The 20,487-nt window shown below is 42.0% G+C and overlaps 1 protein-coding gene across 10 annotated transcripts in view; it reads right to left on the bottom strand.

Annotated features, from left to right (window-relative positions):
- Positions 1–20,404, bottom strand: part of LOC128381050 (calcium/calmodulin-dependent protein kinase type II subunit gamma-like) — a 39,183-nt gene extending 18,779 nt beyond the window's left edge. For all 10 annotated transcript variants that reach the window (XM_053340989.1, XM_053340993.1, XM_053340996.1 and 7 more), the window contains exons 1-9: positions 20,186–20,404; positions 17,889–17,983; positions 10,323–10,382; positions 5,911–5,965; positions 5,645–5,710; positions 3,640–3,712; positions 2,150–2,252; positions 613–696; positions 45–139 (exon numbers count right to left, since the gene is read on the bottom strand). In XM_053340989.1, coding sequence (XP_053196964.1) covers positions 45–139; positions 613–696; positions 2,150–2,252; positions 3,640–3,712; positions 5,645–5,710; positions 5,911–5,965; positions 10,323–10,382; positions 17,889–17,983; positions 20,186–20,250 — 696 coding nt within the window. In that variant the 5' untranslated portion in view covers positions 20,251–20,404. The remainder of the gene's footprint in view (positions 1–44; positions 140–612; positions 697–2,149; positions 2,253–3,639; positions 3,713–5,644; positions 5,711–5,910; positions 5,966–10,322; positions 10,383–17,888; positions 17,984–20,185) is intronic.
- Between the last annotated feature and the right edge of the window lie 83 nt (positions 20,405–20,487).

Below are 20,487 nucleotides of genomic sequence, written 5' to 3'. Positions count from 1 at the left end.
TCCTCGAAAACATGTAGGTCAGACTCACACACACACACACTTACATCGTATGCCCCAGCTTTGATCTGCTGATAGAGTTTGTGTTGATCTTCATCCCAGAATGGAGGATATCCAACTAACAATATATAGAGAATAACGCCTGACAGAAAACAAGTGGAAAAAGGAGGACCAGAGAGAGATAATGTTACAATAAGGCACATTCATTTCCATTCAAATTAGACAAGGCAAAGCTATTTTATCTATATGACACATTTCACTCCACGCAAACTAAATGTTCTTTAAAATTAAACATTCACACAGTGACAAGTAATACATAGAGAGAAGAATATAATAAAAAAATCAAATGCATGATAATGGAACAATAACAAAAACAACAAACATTCACAAACACGGGGTCAGCTGGAGGTCAGGATATTACTTGTAATACCCAGGTTATTTTAACACTGTTAGTTTTGACTCTGCTATAGGTTGGAGGTTTTCGAATCAACCTGTTGAACTGGTTCATTTGACTGAAGACCAATAGACAGAATCTCGTGTTTGTTTTCCCACCAATGTAGAGTAAGATGCTGACTGAAACAGGTTAATTGCACAATGGTGAGGCTTAAGACTCACCACAAGCCCAAATATCCACAGGTTTGCCATAGGGGTCCTTCCTTAGGACCTCAGGGGAAAGATAGCCAGGGGTACCCGCAAATCCTGCCAGACAGAAAAACCACGACACAATTAACAAGAGTCTTTTATTTCATTTCTGATGAGGTCTATTTCTGTGCGGTTATGTGAATGGTTCGGACGATAGTGACCTGTTTGTCTCCAATGCAACACCAGATTATGACAGTGTAGAGTCACAAGCAAATGCCCATTAATCATCTCGTCCCCGCTGGAAAGCCAGCCAAATATTCGCCACTCGACTGTTTGCCAAGACACAATGACCTAAGCATGAACTGGAATGTGTCCGTGAACCTCTTAAAGGTGCAGTGTGCAGAATTTAGTGACATCTGGCAGGACGGACTTGGCAGAAAAGGAATATAATATTTATGAGTATGTTTTATTTAGTGTATAATCACCTGAAAATAAGAATTGCTGTTTTTTCGTTAGCTTAGAATGCACCCTACATCTACATAGGTAGCAGATCCTCTTCCACAGACCCCTCCATATTGCACTGCCATTTTTCTACAGTAGCCAGAAATAGGCAAACCAAACACTGGCTCCAAGGAGGGCTTTTTGCATTTTTTGCAGCTACCATAGCTAGTCCTACACCAGGCATGTCCAAACTATTCCATAAAGGGCAATGTAGCTACAGGTTTTTCATTCCAACCATGCAGGAGCACACCAGGCTTGACTCATTTAATCAACTGATCTCAGTCTTCAGACAGCTGATTGGTCGATTCATGTGTGCTCTTGATCGGTTGGAACAGAAATCTGCAAGCACAAGGCCCTTTATATGGAATAGTTTATGCAATGCGCACACAAATATTCTCCAATATTCTTTGGCTTTCCAAGTGGGCGTGAAAATGAGTATCCGGGTATTCCTATTTGAGAGACGGTCTATTCAGCAGTGATTCACATGCTTTAAGAGTAGAAACTATTCAGTACTCAACATCTTTACAGACATATGAAAGAGAAACCAATTCAGACGTAATTCATATGCTCAAGTGTAAAAACTATCCAGTGCTAAACACCTAGATAAAAAACAGATGCACGTAATGGTCGAACATGTTTAAAAGGCATACCTACTATGCAGAATTTCTCTAAAAAAACAAAAATGACCCATCTCAATCATCACTTATCACCCACTGGGAGCGTGTGGTGGTGGACCCTGCCCTCTGCCTGTATTTTTTTATTATTCTATATTAATTATTATGTTTCTGGGCATCAACCTTTGGGCAGTGGGTGTGTCACCACCAGCCAACAACAGCCAGTACATTGCTGTGTCTGTCTCTCTCCTCTGCTCTCTGTCTGTGTGACCGAGGGCAGGGTTGAGCTACACACACACACACACACACACACACACACACAGAGAGCAGAGAGGCAACAGCGGACAGGATGTAGTGTGTGCTTTCAACTTTCAATGTTGGTTTACAAACACTGACTGACAAATCCTGCACAGCATGCCTTTAATATGTGCGTGTCACTGTTTGTGTTTTCTTACCAAACCAAGCCTGCTGCTCTCCCTGCACTTCAATAGCAAGGCCAAAGTCTGCCAGCTTCACTGCAGCTCCCTTCATCTTACTGGCCAATAACAGGTTCTCAGGCTGAGAGAGAGAGAGAGACACACACACACACGGTAAAGCAGAATGTAGGACAAGAGATCAAGACAGTGAGAGACAGATAGTGACAGGCGCTCTTCAGTAAAGCTCTTTCTCAGAAATATTTATATTTGACGTATTCGACGCGGCTTGTGTGGGGGTGGGGTAAAGGTGTGAGAAAGTGATGGAGAGACGGGAGAACTAGAGAGAGGATCGGCGGTCGAGAATCTCCACCAAGCCTTATATGGGCATGGGTTCGTAGCCATAGAAACCACTCGGGAGTCATTTAGGCAGCGCTGCAGACTGCATGCTAAATGGAAAGTGTACTTAGCAAGAGGCAGTGTGTGTGGCAGCGTTCTAAATGGCCGTTGTTTGGGCAGTAAGACATAAAGGGCCGCAGTAAAAGCCCACTCAGGATAAAAGGCCAACAAATCAGACAGGCAGCGCTGGAGGTAATAGCGTTATTCTCCGGCACCGAGCGCACACATACACATACAAAAGCCACCCACACATGTCTGAGACGTCCCTTGAGATTGTTTTTTTCCAACACGTTAAAGTCTCTGCATCAAAAGGTACGATTTAATACGTATCATTATTGTCCACCCTATCAGGATTATTATCATCACCTTAAACTAGGTTAAGTGGAAAACTGGCTGTAGCAGAGACGTCCTCTTCCTCTACTCTTTGCATTTGAGCCTATTAGCAATTTGGGGACGAGTCAAGCCCCCCCCCCCCCTTTCCATGGGTGGTGTGATGTCACAAGGGTTGTCCTGGCAACTACCGAGGTTCATCTATGCCTTCACCTCCTCTCTCATAATAGACCACCTTCACAACAGCACGAAACTGTGTGTCCGCGTGTGTGTACATGCGCATATGTGTTGGTCGAGTCCTTGTTTTTTCCTTGCCATAGGTGAGAGACGAACTCTTCCACGTGATCATGACTCACCATCTCTGTGCTCGACATGAGCATCCACGCATGTGTGGTCATGTACACACACACGTCAAGGACAGACAAGCGGACAGATGTGAAAACAGATAGAGGAATAGAGGGTAAAACAGTGGATGGAAGAGGGACACGGGGGAAAAATAAAAAGGGATAGAAGCAGAAATGCAGAGAGAGAGAGAGAGAGAGAGAGAGAGAGAGAGAGAGAGAGAGAGAGAGAGAGAGAGAGAGAGAGAGAGAGAGAGAGAGAGAGAGAGAGAGAGAGAGAGAGAGAGAGAGAGAGAGAGAGAGAGAGAGAGAGAGAGAGAGAGAGAGAGAGAGAGAGAGAGAGAGAGAGAGAGAGAGAGAGAGAGAGAGAGCTGGAGCAACCGAGAGCCATCTGTGTGTTGCCATGGCCACGAGCAGAGGTGTGTGAGTGTGTGGTTGTCACGGCAACGGGCAGCCACTCACCTTGAGGTCTCTGTGCACAATATCATGCTGGTGGATATGATTGACACTCTCCAAGATCTGACTAATGCAATGACTATGGAGAGAGAGAGAGAGAGAGAAAAGGGGACAAACGGAAAGAAAGACGAGTCAGTCGCTACCCTTTGATTACAAAAAAACATCAGGTACACATAACATAATTTGTGCATGATCTGGTTACAAAACTGATGCATTTCATTACAACATTTAGTAGGTATTATTGTTAAGGAAGAACTGACATCACTCTTGTTCACAAAATGATTAATACTATGCAACTAGAACTGTCTATTGGTCACATTTTACAGGTCGTTGAAAGGTTGGTCTAACCAAATGCTGCTTCAGACAACTTTTGTGTGTGAGTGTGTGTGTGTGTGTAGAGTGGGTAAAAAATAAACCTTTAAATTACAAAATGTAGAGCTGAAACAACTTAATTGGATGAACCATTCTAATTGATTATTCATGTGAAATGTTTGCTTGGAGAATGGCTTAAACAGCACCTTGTTACAGCTTCTTAATTGTGAGGATTTGCTGCTTTTATCCGGTTTTTAAATATATTTGGGTTTGAACTGTTGGTTGGAAAAAAGCAATATGAAGACATTACTTTGGACATCTTTAAATTATTATTGGCATTTTTTTCTTACATTTCATGGCTCAAAAAAAAAATATATGGAGAAAATAATCAGTAGATTAATGGTGAAAATCAGCCTAAAAGTAAAAACAGAGAAGTAAAATATTATCCCCTCCATCCAAAGCCAGTGGATGTTGAATTTTATTATAAGTTGCATAGCAAACATTTACTATAACAATAGCTATTCTTTTTCAAAAGCATAATACAGGCACTGTAGTTTAAACAATCAATACTGAGGAACTTGTGTGGGAGGCATACACCACACAGTCAATAAATCTCTGTCCCAGTAGCAATTTTAATAATGGGGGCGTCAATTCAGCTGCCACTAATACCATTGCCATTATTTCTCAATTCTGGCTGGTAAGCATGTTTTCACACTAGCCTGGTGAGTGTGTTGGCTCACGATGGGTCTTGTAAAAATTTCCTACAAGCCAGTACCCAACCACCTTATTAATGTCCTGCACACTGTGGTGTCAGGCTCCACGATCCCACTGTTTGAGGCTCATGCTCATGTCACGTCTCTGGAAAGGCTAATGGGTTAAAGGTCAGCTAGAGAAAGTGTGGCTGAGCCTTAATCCAAGTGGCTTGGTTTCTGTGTGTCTGTGTGTGTGTGTGTGTGTGTAGGGGTTTCTGTGTTTCTAAAGCCCCCCAGTGTGCGTGAACAGACAAAGACCCTTAATCCAATTGTACAACAGACTCCATAAGCTGCACACCACACAGCCACAGGGAAAAAAAAAAAAAGAAAGAACGGGAGCTCGAGAAAGAAGGAAGCAGCAAGGAAGGAGAGAGAGCTTAAATGTCACAATGTCAAGAAAATGTCAGGAAATAGTGAAAAACGCCCGATACATTTTCACAGAGGCCAAGGTGAGATCTTCATATTGCTTCTTTTGTCGAATGAACATAAATCTTAAAAGACAGACATTCAATTTCAAATAAAAAAACAGAGAAAAGCAGCAAATCTTCACAAGTGAGAAGGGCAGAACCAGCATTTTGAATATAACCAACACGATCGATCAACTGATTCTCAAAATTGTTGGTAATTAATGGGCTGCCAATTGACTGATTGAGTAATCAACTAATTGTTTTCAGCACTCTGTAAATGTAGAGCGAGGATAGAGAAGTGACGCATGTGAAATGTACCAGGATGGCCAAAAAGACAGAAGATAGACAAGTATACTGATGCACTTGTTGGCAGAAGTGGTGCATTTGCTGACAAAAATATGAACAAACCAATATTCACCACTGAGTGTGTTTATGCTCCCAGAATGAGGATGAGGTTTCATGTATTAAATGGGATTATGCAGTATGTTTGCAGAAGAGTGTGTGTACATGTATGTTTCAGCTACATATGGAGGTACTTACCTGGCATCAGCCTCACTGTAGTACTCCCTGGCTACAATATCTTCAAAAAGCTCTCCTCCTGTCACCCTGGGAGGCAGAGGGAAAGGGCGGAAAGAAGGAAAAGAAAGGGATGTAGAAAGAGGGGGGAGAAAAAAAAAAAAGGAAGAAAGAAAGAGACAGTGAGAGACAGCGAGGCCAGAGAGAGAAGTTGTTAGCATACACAAACAAACCGCAGTCACGCACATGGATAAAATGTCACAGTGTGTGTGTGTACAGAATATACTCACAGGTCAAAGACTAGGTAATGAAAGCCTTCCTCTGAAATGCTGTCATGGAGTCTCACTGCAAGAGAAAGGGTGAGCAGTGAGACAGAGATATAAATACTGGAGTCTTGCAGATGAACACAGATAAAAGACACAAGGAATTCTTTCTGTTAAACCATCCTCAAAATGAAGACTAGAACGAACAAAAAAATAATAATTAAGGAGAGAAATGGACAAAGGCAGAACTGGAGAAATCACTATCAACTGTGGCTGTGACGTATTGATTTTTTTTCACCCCTCAAGCGGTGATATGACAGCAGCGCAGCTAGTGGTTAGGTGGTTAACCGCCATCTAATTAAAACCCTCAGACAGACACCATGATTACTGAAGCTGAGTGATGGTGTTGGGAGTGGGTTTTGCTTGGAGACAAATTATCAGTAGTTTTTAAAATGAATCTTTAAAACAAACACCACTCGTATGGAGTTTCTATATGATTTGGAGACTGATGCCGCAGCCATAAGTGAGTGGCGGGGGATTGTAGTTTATGATGCATCACGACATGAGTGATATTCCACATGAGAGTAACCTTAGTGACGTGTTAGGAGGTTTTATGTTCTTCAAACTGCCTGTCACATACGCACCTTCATCAATCAACTCATTATGGCTGTTTCTACTTTTACCAGTCCTCCCTGCAATATTCCAATGTATTCGAGACTCTGAAGAGAAGTTAATGTAGGGGTATTTATTCAGAGTATGATCAAATGTATTTATTTATTTTTAATTTAGGGGGGAGGATACAATGACAAGGCCTTGCATATATTGATGTTATTTGGGCAACCTCCGTCAACCTTTTGCTGTGTTAGAAATAAACATGATTTTTAGGCTACATACATTACAAAAGTACATAGAAACTGGCCACCTGTAGCAGCGTCATGGCTAACTACACTGAAGCTTGCATTATGCTTTTTTGTACATCTGAGGCTGTGGATAGCACAACGGCTAGTAGATTAGTAGATTAAATAAAATGGTTTGAGTCTGCAAGTTTCCAAATTGCAAGGATAAAATGACAAGATACACACCAAAGCAGTTTTCATGGTCTACCGCTGCAGCCTCTCATACTGTAATTCCTCACACAGCTGCATGCTGTAATCACATTTTTCTTACCATGTGGAGCTAAAGTGTAAATCCATCTGTAGTAGTTACACAGCTGGGATTACTCTCATCCGTGGACACTTCTAGACTTTCTGAGTCTGGCAGCAACAGGTCCAACTGCAGAAATAGTTTATGCTCTTCCCTCTTCAGAAGAGGAGAGCAGTGAGGAACACCAGGAGTTTCTCTGGAGGTAAAAGCATTACTGTACCTCGACTTTTTTGACAGCTCTGTTACCCTTCTGCCTCCATTCTTCATTTTTCTTTTTTCAGTTGTTTTATCTCCTCTCCTGTACTCAAGCTCAAATAAATAGTTGGCCATTCAAAGTGAAATGACTCACGATCATTCTCGTAATACTACAAGTGATGATCCCTCATTGCACTTGTTTTTTTTAGTTTCCTTACAGCTTCATTCATGTGAACAAACCTGAGTGCATGGATGAATACGTGGGTGGTTCGGTTAGCCAGCAAACTGCCCTGGATATATAGATCTCTATGCAGTTAGCTATAACTGCTACTATGGCTGCTACAGGTGGCTAATTCCTGCCTTTACTTTCATTCAGACTCAGAAACAAATATTTGAAGAAATTCATGTAAACTTCATGTACACTTGACAGCAGAATATGCCTCTATAAAACTGATATAAAAGGCGCAGTCATGAATAAAGAAAAAACATGCTTTTCCATGAAACCGCCTGAATCTTAAGAAATACCATGATACAAATCATTTGGTCAGTAGTTACTGGTGTATTTGGCCAAAATGTTACGTTTGCAAGGAAAACTCTTGCTACCAGTAATGTCATCTAAAAAAAATAATGCAGTGATGACAGTAATGAGTTTAACGTAGTCAGCATGATAATACCACTATACTGCGGTAAAGTGGTAACCATCAAAGCTCGGCTGTCAACTTAACTAATCAGCTTCAGAATGACAAAGCAGGATCCAGACTGCAGGATCCAGACTGCAGGATCCAGACTGCAGGATCCAGACTGCAGGATTCAGGCGTTATAGAAAAAGGGCCTGAGATACAGCTTAGGTTTAGTGTCAGGGGAGCCACAGTTATCGTTATGTAAAATGAATATCAGTTGTATAATAAGATGAAGTAGGATGGCCCTGCAGCAAGAAACAAGAGCGACTGCTTTTTCCTCCTCCTCCCATCTTCTCGCTCTCCCTCCATCTGTCTTCTACTCCTCCTGCTTTCGTCTCTCCATCTGTCTCTTTTTTTTGTGCCCTCTTTTGTCCAAAGTTTGAATGCGGGCGATGCCAAAATGTGTCAAAAAAAAAGAGGCGAAAGGACAAGAAAAGGGAGAAAAATCTATACGGAGTGGGGAAGAGAACAGGGGAAGAAGGCGAGGGGCGAATGAGTGCCTGGGGGGGCAAAGGAAAACTAGGACATGAGAAAAAGAGAAATAAAAAGGAGCGCAGTGGGAAGGTGTCATTGATTTGGTCATTTTCCACCTCTCTGCCCTTTAACTCCCATCTCCTCTGGACATCTCCATTAGAGATGCATAATGTCTATTATTCTTTAATCATCACCGCAATATGAATTTTCAGATGACACAAAATTACATGATGAGACATCTGAATGTTCGAGAGAGTTGCGAAAGCAAAGCACATTTTTCACAAATCTGTCTGACATAGAAAACAGCTAAGACCTGTTCTCGCCAATAAGTGGTGTTTCTGTGTCAGACAACTGCATGACTCAACTGTAGCGACAAGATTCACTACAGTCGACACAAGGCTAGCAGACGTTATGTCCGAAGCTGTTGGCCTCTTGATACCAATTCAAGCAGTAATGTTTAAAAACGCTGCATGGATGAAACCCAGTGATGCCAGACACTATATCTGCTGTACAACACAAACTTCTCTCTATTACTTTGATATTCTACTATATTTACATGACTCCTAGTTTATATATTATGAGTAATATCTTGTGTCATAGCTGCCTATTGCATTTTAAAGTACTCCTCTGGATTAGGTTTCTATATAATATTACAGTCATTTAGAGGGTTTTCAATGCAGTGAGTGCTCAGGAGGGCCCATAGGTGCTCATTTGAATTGATGAATGTATAATCTTTATTTTTCTACATTATCATTACTTAAAATTGTTCAAAGTGACACTTAACATAAACAAATCATACAGGGATGATTTATTTACGATTTAGATGATCAATCATCAACCTTTTTTTAAAAATTCATCTGAAAACATTAGTTATTAGAGTAAATCTGTCACACCAGAAGGGACTCTCGCAAAGTGAAGAAAACAAATAAACGGCTGCAAAACTTTTAACTATGGTAAATATAATACATAAAATAGATCCTGAATAAACATTTTAAGGGTTACCTGTGTCTAATCAGGACAAACCTCCCTTTCTTAAGTCACTTTAAAAAACCCAAATCTCATGTATGGTTTCATCATAATATTGTAGCTTTAACTTTCTTAGGTGACTTAACAATACAACCACAAAATAACACACAGTTTATAAAGGCAAGTGATGAGTTGTAGAATTTACTTCAACCTCTAAATGCTGAAGGAATTACAAGAATTTCCCTGCAAATTTGATGAATGAAATATTGAATATTCTTTTTTTCAGTTTATCCTAAAGATGGCTCAATTTACCCGCTCCTTACCCCTAATCTGGGGCAACCTAAGCTACTTGAGAAGTCATATTTTCCGGTCCCTTTGACATAGATACATTCTTACAATTTCATTTGATCACCCTGAAATAAAAGGATGATGTTTTCATTCTACTTCAGCCTATTTATTCTTAATTAGAGAAGAACAAAATAACTTCACCCCCCCCCCTCTTCTCTAACATGGGGTGCTACCCATTGACTATATGAGAGCCATGCTCCTGTCACGCCAAACATGATCAGCATCATCACTTTTACAAACTGCATAGAATTAGTTAGGTCAAACTTTTTGGGAAATTCACTGACACCCCAATATTAGCATAGCATCAGACTACAATTGTATGCCTTTATTTTTTAAATTATTTTTAATTTTTCATTATTATTATTAGTGGGATGGGGGGGGGGGGGGGGTTAATTATATGTTTTAATGTTTGGGTTTTATTTTTATTTCTCAAATTGCATGTTCTTATGTTTCTGTTTCCAATTCTTACTGTTAAATGTTTTATGTAAAGCACATTGAGTTGCCATTGTGTATGAAATGCGCTATATAAATAAAGTTGCCTTGCCTTGATCAGTGTTGGCACATCCGTGATGGTGTGAAGAATTTTACAGTAATACAGAACTACATATCACACATTCAATCACAGCAACTCACCAATGTTGGGGTGCTTCAGGAGACGGCAGATACGAGCCTCTCTCTCCAGCTTCTGATGGTCTGAGGAGAAAAGAAGTCACAGTTTAAGACGAGTTACATCACATCATGACAGTCAAACTGCTCAGTAGCTCATTTAAACAGCACAATATTATTTTAATTTAGATGAATATATATCGTTACTGCTTTTCATTGGTGGTGCTCGACAAGATAAATGTATAACTCCACATTTAGGATACCATCACTACTGTAGAGAGTGGACAAAATATATGAAACAACTAGTAATTCCATCTTTCTGTAGTACAGCTATATAAAAATGATTCCTGGAGTAGTTTTGAGATTATTCTTTTGGTATTTCACCTTTCTTTGATTGTGACAACAGAGAGACAGACAGAGGTAGGACATGCAGCATAGGTCTCAGGACCAGGGACACTGCAGTTATACAGTTATTGTTTTAAACACTAAGCCAAAAGCCCCAGGTGCTTCAGTTTGGAGAAATTCAAAGTCTAATGTTGGTCATTTTTTTTAAGCAAAATGCCAAAAACTGCTGATTTGAGCTTTTCAGATTGTATTATTTTTTTTGTCATATGATAATAAACTGAAAATATTTGTGTTTTGGACAGTAAATCAGATTAAATAAAACATATAAAGAAGTCACTTTTAACTTTAGAATGGACATTTTTCATAATTTTTTACATTTTATAGGCAGAACAATGAATCAACATTGGAAATAATAGTTAGTTGCAGCCTTCACTATGCTTGTTTTTAATGAGGCTGTCAGAGGTTTCAATTCACGGTTATTGTCAAAACGCCCTTTCAGTCAGTGAAGATTGTCTTCCTGTGTTACCCATGTCCATTTTTATATTGTCCTATGTATGAAAAATGTTCAGTGTTCAGTGAATGCTTGCTGATTGTGATCACTTCTGTAGTTTCCTTTCTAATGATGACTTACTGCTGCACCAGTCACAAATGAAGCCAAATCATGTGAAGCGATGCAGCACGTGAATGCAAATATTTAAAAAGGTATGAGGTTATTTGTATCACAGATAAAGAACAGTTTTGTGTACACAAAGGCAAATATTGTAGGCCAGAGCTCCAACAAATTAAAAACACAATCGCTGAAGCTGTGAGGATACATTTGCCTATGAAAGGTAACAGTCAGCAGGTGCATTTAAGCGGAGCTCTGCTGATTGCATGTATGGTTTTCTTTTAGGTAATTAAGCTGCATGAGAAAATTAATGAGTCTATGTGTTGCAATGTGTGTGTGTGTGTGTGTGTAGCCCAGTTATAAAACATTGCAGTGTTTGCACTTCTGGCTGGGAGTGGAAGCTAGCAAGAACACACACACACACACACACACACACACACACAAACATGGTTGCATTCACACACTAACACACACACCCATATCCAACCCCAAGATCCTTGTTTGAGGGTTTTACTGAATGCTGTAGTATGTGTGTGTGTTTGCACGAGACGTGGGTGTGTAAACCACATGTCACATTTAACTACACTCTCCCATCACTAAGAGGGTGCGGACACCATTGTGCCACAGCCATGCAGCTGATGTCAGAGGTCGCAGGGGGAAACTGAAGTGAAGCTCCAATATGATGACCAGGTGTGTGTATTATCGTTGTGGTGAAGCCAGCACAACCTGAGAGCTCCATGGTGATTGCACCACACAGAGGCATCTCACTAAGATTTGCATTCATTTCCCCAGTGCAGCAACGGCCTCAGATAAAATTCACATGCTGCTGCTGAGCAATCAACTATCACCTCACCCAGCTGTTCTTCTACAAATGCAGTGCAGTATGTACGGGCAAAATATACGAGCACGTTGCTATAAAAAGCAACATCGCTTTAAATTATGACAGCCAGCGATCCCTCCTCCACCTCTCTGCATCCCTCCACGCTGTCATCCACTGTCATATCTACCCTTTCGTCTCATTTTGCCTAACTTGTTGCTACGTTGGTCTAGTTTTAAAGCTGCAGTCAGCTCTTCTGAAGCGGTCTTCTGTTCTCTATAGCTGAAACCATACCTTCCACATCCGCGAGTACGCAAGGGTCCGCTAGGGACTGCATGACATAAATTATATCAGAAGGTGTGCGTGCGCATAGGCTCTGTACAGATATCTGCGTACCTCCAGTTTTTGGTGACTGCAAACTACTGTGCATGTGTGGAACACGCCCTCCGAGCTGACTCAAAAAGCAGTATAAACAGAGCTACTTCACGTCTGTTCGCAGCGGTCCTGTACATGACCATTCAGGAGAGTATCAGTGGCTTAACGTGGTGTTTAACTCTCCACTAGGGCCGAGTTGGTTTCTGGTTTTGCTGGTCCGGTGGTGTACAAGCTTAAACCAGTTTAATTTAATGTGAACCAGCTGAACCGGCATTTGTGATTATGAGACGTCTAAGCGCCTCACGCGGAGTATCTGACACCGATAGCGCAGGCTGCTGCTGTCCACCCAGCGGGACACCAAAGTCAAGCTGGAGGTGGTGGCCTGACCTGGGCTAACAGCTCAGATCTCACCAATAACCCGGATAAACCCTGCAGGGCTGCTTACAGCTTCCAGCAGTCTGGGAGCAGCTTGTGTTTTTAAACCGACCTGTGGTTACGGAGGGAGGTGACTAATCATTTTACCGGCCTGCACAGCAGATAGTTGCCATTGTTACCATAGCATAGCTGTGTCATGCTGTGATGTCAAGTCAACGTCATTTTATTTATCCATAGTTGTTACACAGATAAATCAAGTGATATTGCAATTGACGCGTGATCTCATGAATTCAGCTGCCTTACAAGGTACAGGCAGCGCTCCGCATCTGAAATGCTCCCAGTGCTGCATGACAGGACAAAATCGCATCACAGTCAAAACACAGTCAAAAGTCAAGGTGCGAGCGATCAGATCTCACATCTGTACTGAGAACTCTCCATGTGTGACCGGATCACCCAAGACCCTTTTTAATAGCAGGTGTAAATAAGGCCTTTCTTCTGAAGTTCTCCCTGCAGGTATAGATTTCCCTCATCTGAGAGAAAGCAAGAGAATAAGGGAGACCTGAACCTCATTCTAATTACACCAGTGACGCAGGACAGAGACACCGACGGAGAGAAGGAGGGAGGATTACATGGAATGTCCATTCGCTAGAAGAGGATCACAGCTCCCCAGTGTGTGTGTGTGTGTGTGTGTGTGTGTTTGTGTATAGCCGTCTACCGTGGTGCAGTGTCACTGCAGCACTCACTAATTCATTCAATCTCCTTATTTGTTGGTGCAAGAGTGTGTGGTAGAAGAAGACAGGAAAGAGAGGGCTGGAGGGTAATTACTGGCACTTCCTGCTGCTCTCTAATTGGCCATCTGCTTTGCCATGGGGCGGGCCTATAGCTATCTTACATCACTGACAATCTGACTGAAAGCTTGGGGATCGAGTTCAATCTGTTTTGGGCACGTTTACATCCAAACTGGAAATGGGAAATACTGACAAAATCTAATATTTTGTTTTTGATCTGAATATTTATAATGCACCACCTTAACAGTGACGATATTTACTAGAGCCAATTATAAACCTGCTGCTATCACTTACTTCCTACAGAGAGCTGGACATGGTAACCTCAAATACTCTAGTTTTAGTACAAATACAAACTGATCCATTTCAGTATTGATTAATCTGATAATAATTTTATTCGATTACTCAAAAATGTGACAATAATAGAGAGAGTTGACGTCATGTCTTGATTTGTCCAACCAAAAGTCCTATATCCAAAGATAATCAGTCATATGACAAAGAAAAGCATTAAATCACATTTCATTATGCTAATTTTACATTGACAAATTGATTTAAACTTCTAAATCAAATATATTTGCATATTTATAGATTCTGGAATTTATAATGAAGAAGAAGGAGTAGATGTAATGTTATGGATTTTTTCAAGATAATTGAACTTTTCTTTAATGGATAAACCACTTCAGACACAAATTATAATTCAGAATATTTTATATGCATCTTAAAACTTGCCTGTAGAGGATCTTTAAGTCAGATAACATGAGATATAACAAGGAATACAGCTGGTGCTATCACGTGATAATGACAGTCTGCACATACAGTGACCATATTAACATGGTCGGGTGTATTTGTCAACGATTTATATCAAAGTAACACCCACATCAAGAGAGACACAGTATTTCAGCTTTAATATTATCATTCTCACGATGATTAAAAGAAATATGTTGATTAAATAGATGTTACTTCAATAAGTCACCTTACAAAAACCTGTACGTGTGTTGATCTCATTCATGCTTGTCACCATTTTTCACATTTGTAGGTAGCTGGCTACTTAAATATGAAGACATCCCCAACCGTAGTCCTGATTTACAAAGCTCTGAACAGTCGACTAGCTCTCCAACTGTGTAAAATAACCATCAATTAATGCAACACCAGTCCCATTTAAATCAATGAGTGAACAATTTGAGGTTGAGGCAGCAATTCAGAGGTCTGGATTTAGGCAACCCTTGCTTTAGGCATTAATACTTAAAAAGAACAAGAGGTGAGTAAGAAAGCAACTGAACTTAAGTGGAAATGTAGTTAACTGATAAGCAATAGGACATTATAGAGTAGCACAACATGGGGCAATCATACATCCCCAGATCCAGGGCCAAAGTGTAAGGAAATAAACCCTTGAGGAGGAAAAGTATTAGGATAGTGCATTAAAGTGGAAGGTCTGTCACACCCTGGCTCTCTCTTTTTCTCTCTCTAACACACACACACACACACACACACACACACACAAACAAGCACGCAGTGTTGCAGCAGACAATGCAGCAGACATCCACATTCCGGTCACTTCACTCATCAACAACAAAATAAAAATGTCATTCATTCAAGTTTACCAATAAGCAGTGATTCAACAGTGCTCTGATGCTCACATCACACTAATGGTGAAGACTCACTGGAACATCGGCTCTGTGGGTGTGACAGCGCTCCCGAGGCAAGCTAGATAGTTCCTTGCTTATTTGCAAAAACTGTTTTTCACACAACCTTTGGCATTATCAAACAATTATGTAATAATGTGTGACTGTGTTGCATAGTGCACTTTGTTTCTGATTGTGTCTGCAGTCCTGGGATCTTCCAAACTACTGCACTGATCTTCGCTGCAGATCAACAGCCAGTAAAGACTAAACTCACTGTCCTACCACTATCTCTCTTTTTCTTTATTGCCATTTAAAATTTATCATCAATATATTTGCAGAACTTTCATGTCAATTAATTTGATCAGTTCTTTTGAGTGATTGGAGTTTAGCTGTTCATCAGGTAGTTTGGGACTAATACAGCAAGTGGCTTTTCATGATATTTTGATGCATCTTGCTTTTTGGGTGATTTTTTAAAATGAATTACTAATTTTGATCTTCCAGATCTACAGCCCCTAAAAAAAGCTGTTTGGGTAACTTCACTAATAAATGTATAAAACTGCCAAAGCAAATCTCAACAAAGTAGATTCCTGAACACTTATGACTTTTGATTTTCTACGGTGAGAATTTTGTTTTTGTGCATTGGTACTTTGTACTGTGCTGCCCACTTCCAACCGCCCCCCTCCTCCTCCTCTGTAGGCTGGACTAGCCCACAGCCAACTACCTACATCCATCTCTGACCTCCCATCCTCTCTCACTTCCTTCCTTCCTTCTTTTATTTCCTTCCTCTCCCTCCCTGCCTGCCTCCATGTCCCCCTCCCCCCTCCTCAGATTACTGCAGTGTTTACCAGAGCTTTGAGAGACTTACCCACCAGGCCACGCGTGAGGTCACACTCGCCCCGTCGGGCTAAAAAAAACCCACTCAAATCCTACCAGGCAAGCTGCCTGCTCACGCACTGGCTGCCCCTGTGTGTGTGTGTGTATGTGTGTGTGTGTGTGTGTGTACGTTGTGTTTTGTGTGTGCATGTAGGTGCATGTTGCGTCAGCCAGACGGCCTACCGCAACTCTTCTCTTAGCACAAAATCCTCTTCCTTCGCTCACTGTATCGTGTCTCATTCTCTGTCTCAGTTCACCTTTCTTTCCTGGTGTGGAGTGTCAATGATCTCCTTGCAAGACTATACTGTTTAAAAAAAAAAAAAAAACCTTCTCCTCCTCCTCCCCCTCTCCTGGCCAGCTTTCTTCTTCTTCCCTGGCAAACACGCACACATACACAGGCCTACATTGTACTCCTTTGCCTCTGCAAAGAGCCAACAGTTTTCTGCTGAGCCCTTACTTTTCCTCGGTGGGACATTAATTCCAGGAGCTGCCCTATGTGGACACTTGATGGCAGGGACAGAACAATAACAGCATTACAACACACTCACAGATGCCTCACAATACAGACATGCTCTATTAGTGTAACTCCTTGCTCTCCCTGTCTCTCTTTCACACACACACACACACACACACACACACACACACACACACACACACACACACAAATGCCATCAGACACAGACAACAACAGGGCAAACAGGGAGGCGCCTATGGAATCCGTGGGGTCTTAGTGGTTGATGAGATACATTTAGTATAAGTGGATTAGCCTCAATACAAACCAATCCCCCTTCGCAGAAAGACAAGAGACAGGCAATGAGGGAGAGCAATGAGGAGAGAAAGACAGACACAGAGTAATGAGACAGAGAGAGAAAGAGTGAGTGCAGGAAAGGAGAACAAAGGGAAGCCAGGTGTGTGTGTGTGTGTGTATATATATATACACGTGTGTGAATGTCTGGGGAAGGAGCACAGGCCTAATTTGTCAGATACAAGAAAAGAGAAAGCAATTAAGCATCTCAGTCCGAAGCCAGAGGAGGTTGTGACACACTCACACAAGCTCACGTCATCGTTACAACACGGCACGCCACACCAGTCATTGTGCACGTGGGTGCGGAGCCAATGCAGAGACGCAGCAAAGTAAACGCAACAAATGAAATTTCAGGAGCGGACCGCAGAGCTAAGTGAATACACCGAGACGACAATTAAACTGATAACAGACAAGCAAAAAAATGATCCTTCGTGTCCTGCCAGTCTCATCCATGTACCCTTTTCCATGAATGCGCTTCTTCGAAATTTGGATCAATTCATCGTAGAGCAGTTGTCTAATGACACCACAGAGGAGCGATTGGGAGTTATTCAATATAATGTTTATAAAGAGGGTCATTAAACCATCAAGAGATTGCTGATGAGAACTCCCCGCAGACACGGTGATTGAATAAGAGATTTCCTCTGCTATTGGAATTATGGGACTCCTATTTCTGCGCATACTTTCCAGTGAGGGTGGGAGATACGAAGACGTACACGGTTAGACGAAAGATGGATTTTGCCACTCAAAACAGGGGCAGTTATGTTGCAAAATCAATCAGCTTGAACGGCTTTATGGCAATGTTGAATTCACAGGATTTTACATTGATTTGCCAAGCTACAAGCGGATATTTCCACTTTTTATTATGCTTGAACTGTTTCTCAGTTAAATTTTCATAATCTTACTGATCAATAATGAAGCTCCATTGAAAAAAAAGAAAAAGAAAAACATGCACATATCAGAGTGTGTCAGTGTGCACAGTATTAACATACCTCTTGCAGACAGCTTCTTAGTGTTGATGATTTTTGCAGCATATTCCTGTCCTGATGACTTTTTTACACATCTGCGCACCACTGAAAAAGCTCCCCTAAAAATCAAAAGAACACAAACAACCAAAAGATCAGTTGCATTTTCACACTCTCTGTTACACACACAAACATACAATGTAACAAGTGAAGATGTATCCACGTGTGTGCAGCAGTGGTTGTCTGTGTATTTCCTTTTGACACACACACACACACACACACACACACACACACACACACACACAAACAGTTTACAGTCATTACTATCACAGTATCAGCATATACAAGCTGAAAAGATGAGCAGTCATCAAGCAAACTGGCACCAATAAAACAAGCTTCTCCAGCATGAGTGCTGATATCAGCTCAGGTCTTGGATTATAAATGAAAGGCCACTATACTTTGGCTAATCTTTGATAGGCACTCCTCCTGCCCCCAAAATGAAATTCAGGACTAAGAATGGCCGACATTTAATACATCCACAGTTATAAATCTGCTCAAGCAGAAAAGGAAGTGCATAGTGAGCTAAGCAGTGTGCTCCATATAAAACAACTCCTATTCTGAGGAGTCTCATATTGACCTAGATGAATGCTCCATATTTTCACCTGCTATATCTGCTATGGCGATAGTTCAATTTCTGGAGCATCGCAGAACAAGTAATTATGCATATTCTCACAGCGCCTACATCACAATCTGTGCAACCTGCAGTACACCGGCTCGCTACAGTGTTCCTGAAAGAGGTGGTCCAGCCTTGCACCTCTCTGGATGATATATGGAGGCTTGCTACTTTCGAGAGCCTGCTGCACTCCCGCTCTTGCTCCCACCACTCTGCTCTTAGTTTCAATTATTTACCACTAAATTAGACGTGACAGGTGACAGAAGTACGAGTCAGTGCCTTGACGTTAATAACCTATGGCGAAGCAAAAAAAAAAAGCAAGGGGCAGAAGCATAAGCCGAACCAAGTAGTGGGAATAAGGAGCAGGCAAGCCCAGATTTCTCTATAGAGAATGTGTAGGTGTGTGTATATGTGTATGCGTGTGTTGCATTGGCTGTGCAATCAGTGCCATCGATTACTGTCAATTATTAGGCAGAGAGTGGAAATGGCAGCTGTAAATGAAGGCCGGTGTATCTTTATAAGGCTGATGTCGCCCTGCTGCTGCTGATTTGGGAACATCAGGGGGGAGGGGGGGGTGAAATGCCTTAGCCGGCCAAGAACAACAGATGCTGCTGCTGCCTCTGCTGCCTCTGCTGATGATGAAACAGATGAGGTAGTGGCCCGGTTTTCTTGTCGTCATCAAAATACCGAGAAAACACGTCATTCCCCTCTTGCACACTAAAACGCCAAAACCTGCCAATGTGTGTGGACGATTACCTCCAAACCCACCATCACGACAATGCTTTTATTGATAAGATGATGATGATCATGGGTGCAAGCATAGAGAGAGCAAAAAATAGTGCAAACATTAAATAAAAAAAACAAATAACTTCCTCATTAAGTGAGCCAGGGGTACGTAACGTTACTCAACACGGTTACACAAATCATCTGCAGCTGCTCGAAATAGAGAGAGAGAGAGAGAGTGAGAGAGAGAGGGGGAGAAAGAGAGAGAGAGAAAGAGAGAGAGAGAAAGAGAGAGAGAGAGAAAGTGGTCGGCCTAGTTAGTTAGCTAGCGACCACAGCCTCTGGTCTGCAGAGCCCGCAACGAGAGCTGTCAGAGCCGCAGGCCAGTGAAATGTCACACGGCTACGTCTCCGGCGTCTCTCGGGGCCCCTGCTGACGGATCCAGCAGAGCAGAAAGAAAAAGAAAAAAAAATGTACCGGCTAGCAAAACACGGAAGGGCTTAACAGCTGTTTAATGCACCAACTCTCTCTGTGTGCGCCGTCTATTCATCACCATTAGCGACTAAAAAAAAAAAAAGACGCAACGCTAGTAAATGGGGGCTAACTCGGGCTAGTTTATCAATATCAGCGTGGTAGCTCGGTTGGCTAGTAACTGAGCTTTTTAGAACGCCCCGTTGCTGCGGGAACAGCTAGCCGTTAGCCGCCACTAAATGCACCACGACACCAACTGACAAATTCTAACAAGCCCCCCCGTAACCCTGACAACTCTCTCGGCTATTTAAAAAAGGGTAGCAACCGCACTGCTAGCTGGCTAACTAGAAAATAATGTGAGGCGAGGTTGCGGGGGTGGGGGACAAAAACGACAAGACAAACACGATGCACAGTGTATAAAAAGCGTTGCGACTGCTTTGGCTTTGGCTTTGCTTACTTCCCGAGCTCCTCGTACAGCTGGTACTCGTCGGTGAACCTGGTGGAAGTAGCGGTGGTTGCCATGGTTGGAGCCCGAGCCTCGGGGGTAGGACGGCGGCTGGCTCTCGTGCAAAGGGGGGGGTCCGGGAGGAGGGTAGCCTAGCCTCCGATACACACTGGAGTACCTATCTGACAGGCAAGGCAAGCACAAGGCTGAAGAGGAGAGAGGAGGCGAGCAGGGGACGGAAAGGGAGGGGCTGAGGAGGAGGAGTGATGATGATGGTGTGTGTGTGTGTGTAGTAAAGGGGAGGAATCCTCGCG

Source organism: Scomber japonicus, chromosome 20 (genome assembly GCF_027409825.1).
Source record: "Scomber japonicus isolate fScoJap1 chromosome 20, fScoJap1.pri, whole genome shotgun sequence".
NCBI lineage: Eukaryota > Metazoa > Chordata > Actinopteri > Scombriformes > Scombridae > Scomber > Scomber japonicus.
This window is presented reverse-complemented; position numbering and strand designations above follow the sequence as displayed.